The following is a 7179-nucleotide window of genomic DNA, read 5'->3' on the forward strand; positions in this document are numbered from 1 at the left end:
TTTTACAAGATTAATATGGAGGAAATTTTTCAGAAGTGGTGGAAGAACTAGGAGCCATCCTTGGAAATTTAGCAAGGATGGGAGGGCTAGAATTTTTGTTAGGAGAGTGGAGAACGAGTGGAATAAGTTGCCAGAGTGTTGTGAATGAGTTCAAAGAAAAGTATGATTGATATTGCACGAATGTTGGATAGTGCTTGGCATAATGTTTAGAGCTTCCCTCAATGAGTCTAAGGAATCCATGGAGTTGCCCATATAAAAATAATAATCTGCAACCAGTGCCTTAAACACGAATTGCCATACATCCTTCAATACAGTTAGAATATCCTGGTCACCTTCAATGCCATCAAAATGCAGTCATTCCTTTTCTCTTGAAAAGGGATATCAATTCACCTTCTCTTATCTTTAATAATACACAAATCACCAGACAGGATCAGATTCCTACCCTTGAAATGATATTTACCTCCAGTGTTTAGAACACATCAACGGTTTCCTCAGCCTCTGAAAAACGAGGCATTCTTTTCTGCTGAAGATGCTATTTTTCCCCCACCCAGCTACTAATGCTATACAAATTCCAAATCCATCTATCCTTAGAATACTGTTTACACATTTGGGGTGGTTCATTTAAACCCTTTCTAAAAATGTTCAATGTTGTCCAGAGAACAACTCAGCTCAGAGGATCCCTTCCTCACAGACTCACTCAAACATCCATTTTGCATCAGCACTATTTGAGCTATATATCCTTCTTACAGGAACTTCCATGGTTACTACTTCATATGAAATGGCAACCATGTTACTCTACTTTTATGTTAGTCCTATTAAAACAAGAGTAGCAACTTCCCAGCATCCCTTTTGAGTAGAACTTTTATTCCATCTACTTTTGTCCTCCGGAATAGCCTTCCTGATGAAGTGTATCCAACAATTACAACCTCCAACTTTTCAAGAAAAATGTCAATTTTTTCTAATGATATTAAAATAACAAAAGTTAGTCATCCTTGTTAAGTAATTGTTTTACAGGAATTTCTTAGCTGAAATCAGTGATTCACATAAAAATATGAAAAGGAGAGGAGTTCATTTTAAGTATGAAAGTTCTTATCATTCTATGACTGAACTGATATTGCACCATTATTGACTGATTACAAACCTTGGTATATTATCCTCTGCTCAAACATCCACCATAATAACAGACAAGCACTAATTCTTCATTATTACTCTAGTAATTTCATCAATACAGTAATTACTATTAACAGCTTTCCATCTGAGAAAATAATAGTACAATAAACAACTACAGTGGGAAAGCAATATGCTAGTCCAGACAACTGATGGATCAGATAACTAAAGGTACAATTATGCAGTGCTATACCAGAAGCTGGTTGACACCTTAGCCCATTCAAGAACTGGATAAATGAAGTTATTTGAAGGTAAGATAATTGAGAGATCACAGTACAAAAATTCTAAAGAAATTTAGGTATCTTAAGAAAATATTATGCATATAGATAATAATTACAAGGGATCACAATAAATGTTTACTGAATTTGCAAAGTTAGATAAATTCTACTTCTTTCCTCTGCATTGCTATTAGTATAAAATCATTATATATCAGATGAGCATGAATATAAGATGACACTAAAGCAGATGCAAAAATTACAGACAAAAATACTGTTGGTGGTGATGATGAGTGGTAGATAGCATTGATGGTAGCTGTGTATAGCAGAATAGTGTAGAGTGTTCTCACACAATGAGTCCTTGGACCTCTTGGAGGTGCCACACAATAATAATAAACAAATAACATAAATAAAATTGAGAAGCTAAACTCTTTTCATGACTAATGAAAAGAGCTTAATGAACAAATTGGACAATATAAGAAGAAAACTGAAGTTTTTTTTTTTCTTTTACTATTCAGTTTCAATTTAGTGTGCGACAGATAAGTGGTTTTGCATATATATTATGAATACACAAATCAGCAATTGCCAGAATAACTGGCTGAAGGAATATCATCTCTGCTCATTAACCTGTTACAGGCCATGAGTTCAAATACTATTGTGGCATGAATGTTTTTGTAAGTCTGTAGGTAGTATAGCGGACTCAATACCTAACCTAGTGTAAGATCACCACTCTGCTTAATGGAGGATTTGAAATGGTTTGAAAAGTCCTACATATGATCATTAAAGCAAGACTCTCCAACTATCTATTCCTTATCCCTTTTTATCATTTGTTTCTTTAAAGTTTATTTTAAAATGTTTTTACTAATTGTTCTTATCTGTCATAAGAGAGAAGATAAATTAAAACAAAACAGATATGTGGGTTCCAATATCAATCAATGAGATAAATTTCAATATTGTTAGTAGAACATTATTTTTACCAAAAAATTACACCTGAACATGTTAGTTTATTTTAAACAGTATTAATTCACAACAGAGAATAAGAAAAGAATTAATATTTATTAAATGATTAGCATTATATCCAATATCTTCAGAGCACAAGAGCAGTTTGTCAGCATCTCCCATTCATGTGTCATCTCCTATCTAGGAAGTTGACTACCATGATGTGACTCATGGTTAACTATGGGCATAATGACATGTGGTGACAGTGGCACACCCAGAGGGGGGGAGCCAAGGGGCCCTGGCTCCCCCATAGGGGAAAAAAAAAAAAACACTAGAAAATTTTCCAAAAATAATCTTTTCCTAATTAAAATTCTGTTTTTTTATTTATGTTGTGTCTTGTCTTCTATTTCTATACTACTTATGAATTAGCGATCATTGCAGATGCTCAACAGGTCGTATGCGATATAGTGTATATTCTCAAATCATCTACTCAACTCGCAACCCCCCCCCCCCCAAAGATTAAATCCTGAGTGCACTACTGTGTGGTGAGGACCCTATCTCTTCCACATATTGTCATAAGTATTCATGACTGTAATCCGTGTGTGTTCACGGGGCCGGTTTGCCTGTTCTGAGGAATGAAAAACCCTCTACCTCCATATGAGACCAGCTAACTTACCTTCAGTCGAAAGAGACCACATAAAGGTTCTTCACATCATAGACGGGAATCGATCCCAGGTCTTTCCAACCAAAGGGCTTCGTCTATACCGATTGAGCTACGGAGGTGTCATCTACTGTTCAATAAAGAGAGAAAAAAAAACAAGTTTTAATTAGATTTTAAAACGACTGTTTCACAGATTTTTGGTAAATGGGGTTTGGTGTATGTTTTAAAGCTGCTACTGATTCCAGGATCAAATAGAAGAAAACAAAAGGGCTACACAGAAGTCATAAGTCAGAGAGATTATTTCTGGAATCAGCAGCAGCTTTAAAACATACTCCAAACCTCAACAAATCTGGCTATATCAATTTACCAAAAATCTGGGAGATAGTCATTTTAAAATCTAGTTCATCCTTGTTTTTTCTCTCTATTTATCCAGCAACAGACAGTGAATACCATTGAAATATCAGCTAATAAGTTAATAAATATTAATTTTTTTTTTATCATTCTGTGTTGTATGTTGTATTAGGGGGAGCAACATAATTTTGTGAAAGGCAGGTTGAATCTCAATAACTTGCTCACCTTTCATAATACAGTGTATCAATACCATTAATCAATACCGTAAATCAACACCATTAAAATAAACTAACATGTACAGCCAACGCATAAACCTATCTACTCGAATGAGCCTCAAACCTTACAGGGGTTTGTCTGCTGATGACAATGATACTAAAACTGCAAATGATCACATGCAAAAAAAGAAGTCATAATTAGCAATGATGATATTAAAACTAAAGAACACTTTTAATCAAGTGTTCATTTTCAGAATTTACTCATATCAGTGTTGGTCCTGATATAATCTTTAACAATGAACTGTTCCTTGTAATTAATTATGTATGAATCCAAGCAGTTGAATTCCTGATTTAGTATGCTGTGCTTTTTCATATGAGTGGATTAGTTAGTTCACAATCCTTGGATCTTGACATAAATTAGTTTGTGGGTGAATAGGATTTCCCAGAGGAAACAAGCACGCTATTTCCAACTAAACAACTCAGATAATGTAGCCCTACTAAGAGGAAGACTTAAAAATAATTCTCACGTCTTAATATTTTGAGCTAACCGTTTCCACCTGATGGGTACAATTCATATCAACTATACTGCAGATGTTCTTCTGATGGTAATTTTTTTTTTTTGGCTTGGAAAATATTTAAGTTCTTAAATTACTCTATGCAGATTCTTGACAGGTAGTTGAAAGTTTAGCTTAAAAAAAAAACTAAACCCTAGAAATGAATTGTAAAATATTTTAGGGATGAATGGTTAGAAATTAGTTTCTTAATAAAGAATAAACATATGTTTGAGAAATAGATTTCATACAAGTTGGACAAAATTAATTAAATTTTTCAAACTGTGTTCTATCATGTTTTGATTTTCACCTACATATGTGCATTATATTAATGGTACACAATTCAACAAAATTTTAAAAATTATCTTTATTCTTCATATTGATACTGAATAGTTCTCATAGTCATGAGATTTAGGATCAAAATTTTAACATTGCTAAATTTCAAATAATCATCTATTCACATATATACGAAAAAAAAAAAAAAAAAAAGTAGGGGGAGAGGAAGAAAACTTTCAAACAGCTTCAAAGATGAATATTTGACAAATTCATAAGCATGTTTGTAATTCTCACCTTACTTTGTATATATAAATAGATGGATTTTTCTTATTGTAATGGTCCCAAGATTTAAAAATAATGCACAATGTATGTGCAAAATATCTTATATACAAATACATCTACTAACAAGTTAGTGCTAGTTAACTATACATCTAAAAAGATTCAAAAAAAAAACACAATAGTATATTGATTAACGTTCTGTGGAGGTAGATGTAGTCACTTCAATATTTGAATATGGTAACACAGCATTCTGCAAACGTTCTAATTTCTTCTGTTCACATTCCATTACTAGCCTATTTAATTCAGATGCATCATAACCTAGAAGACTTTTCAGATCACAAACAAATTTATAAACAAACCTTTTTCCATGTACCTTTGCTATCATCTCTCCATCATAATAATATCTGAGAGCACGACTTAGTTTCTCATAATTCATGGTTGGTTTATTTTTCCTCTGTCCCCATAACTGTGCAACCATTTCAGGATTTGTTAACTTGAACTCGCCTTCATCACCAACCCACTGAATATACTCACGTTGATCTTTATCTGTTAGAAGTTCTAAGAGGAATTGCCATAATTGAATCTGGCCATTGTTTCCTGTGCGATTACCAGGACATCCTTCATAAGCTATTCTTGGTGCACCAATTCGAGATGATCTTATACGACTTTTCAATGCAAAGTTTTTCGTTACAGTGGCAAGAACCTGGGGAAGTTGTTGAACATAAGTTGGCTGCTGAATAACTGCAACAATTTTACATTTGCGCAGCAGTTCTAAATGAGTCCAAAACAGATCTCCGGGATCAAATGGAACCTTCTTTATAAATTCAACATGATTTAAATTACAAAGCTGTTTACCTGTGCAATTCCAATCACTTACATGCACATTTTGAAGATTAAAATGCTGCACTGCCCATTCAAGCCAATGCTGTACATGCTCTTCAGTCCATTTCATAGGATCCAAAGGAATTTTCAACTGATCTTGAATCTGGCGAAATTCTGGGGATACTACCCAACGTGTAACATGATCATTTTCTTCTGTGACAGGAATGACAACTTTTCTCACTACAGGTGGTTCACCAACATCAGGCCCTACTTGCTGAACAATTTCTGGTGACACTGTTACAACTTCTTCTGCTGGCTTAAGCACATCAACTATGTTTATTTTTTTTATGCCTGGTTTGTCTACAATTTGAACATTAACCTGCACAAATCCCTCACCTTGCACACACTGATTCACAAGATTTTTATTTGCATCTAACTCTTGAGAATCTTGAAGATAAAATGTATAGCCTGATAAATTCATACCTAATCTATGTTCTAGTAACGACTGTAAAGTCGTAAGGGGTTCAGTAATGTCCATGTGTTGTGCTAAAATGCCAGAATTAGAATCACTGTCAATTTGACTAGGGTCGTGTATTTCACGTGTGATAATTGCTGTGCCATCTTCAATTTCCACATCAACTGGGATTTCAACCTTTATACCCATTGATGTAACTGCTTCTTCTTGTGAAATCTCAACTGCACTTCTGTCACAAGAATCCTCTCCAGATGACGATTCCGCAGATGCATCCGATGGTTCTTTCATGGCAAAAACTAATACACACTGTCAATTTGCCTATCCTTATTTAATAAAGGTGAACAAAGCTTTGCATGGATTCGAAACTTGTTCTGGAAACAGGATTTACACAAAATGTAAATAGACTTAAATTCGGCATTATGCATCCTCAGATTACAGGTTTAAAATCTCTTAATCTCACTAAAATTTATATTAGCCACACATGAATGATAACAAGTCTTGATTATAGATATATAAATATATATACTGTTCATAAAATAAATCTTTCCAAACTTACTACTCGCTTCTCCATACGCGACAAGAGAAGCTATAGATAAAGTAAGCATAGAGCAACTTCATCCAAAACTTACCGAAAAAAAAAAAAAAAAAACTAAGCTTTTTGAACTAACTAAATAGATAACACTACATTACCTAGAGGGCGATCAAATAGCTTCCGCTATATAAATTTCGGTGGTAATTTTGGAACTTCAGGAAAGGCAATAATAATTATAATAAAAAAAATTTTTAAAAAATCAGCTAACTCCTATTTGTTCCCGTATAGGGAGTAGGCGGGACCGTTTACCCTATCTAATAATGTTTTAATAATTTTATTAATATAGACGTGTACATATATACACACGTACATATTAGTTACATGCCTATATATCATATATGGTATATAAGTACAATGAAATTATATGAAATTCTAATATTACTTTTATTTACAAATTTTTCAGTAAAGCATTGGGTATTTTGGAGATTTCATATATTATTATTATTATTATTATTATTATTATTATTATTATTATTATTATTATTATTATTATTATTATTATTATTATTATTATCATTATTAAGAGGGATCTCCGGGAAGTCAGGGACTCATCAGAGGGATTGCAACTGTCTTTCAAAATCTTGTAGTTGCAATGAAATCTTTTTCATTTTTTATTACTAATCCTAGATGAAGTGT

The 7179-nt window shown here is 33.2% G+C and overlaps 1 protein-coding gene across 1 annotated transcript; it reads right to left on the reverse strand.

Moving 5' to 3' along the window:
• Positions 1-4313: 4313 nt before the first annotated feature.
• Positions 4314-6549, reverse strand: LOC150102607 (GA-binding protein alpha chain-like). Its single transcript, XM_090399209.1, has one exon. It carries the CDS (start codon positions 6237-6239, stop codon positions 4845-4847), a length of 1395 nt encoding a protein of 464 aa, XP_090255335.1. The 5' UTR covers positions 6240-6549; the 3' UTR covers positions 4314-4844.
• Positions 6550-7179: the final 630 nt, after the last annotated feature.

The sequence above is a fragment of the Typopeltis vanoorti genome, chromosome 10, assembly GCF_054136105.1.
Source record: "Typopeltis vanoorti isolate ZY-2024b chromosome 10, IOZ_Tvanoo_1.0, whole genome shotgun sequence".
In the NCBI taxonomy this organism is placed as follows: Eukaryota; Metazoa; Arthropoda; class Arachnida; order Uropygi; family Thelyphonidae; genus Typopeltis; species Typopeltis vanoorti.

Bases quoted from the DNA above. Each gene is read 5' to 3' on its own strand.
- LOC150102607 (XM_090399209.1), bottom strand. From the start codon at position 6,239: ATGAAAGAACCATCGGATGCATCTGCGGAATCGTCATCTGGAGAGGAT.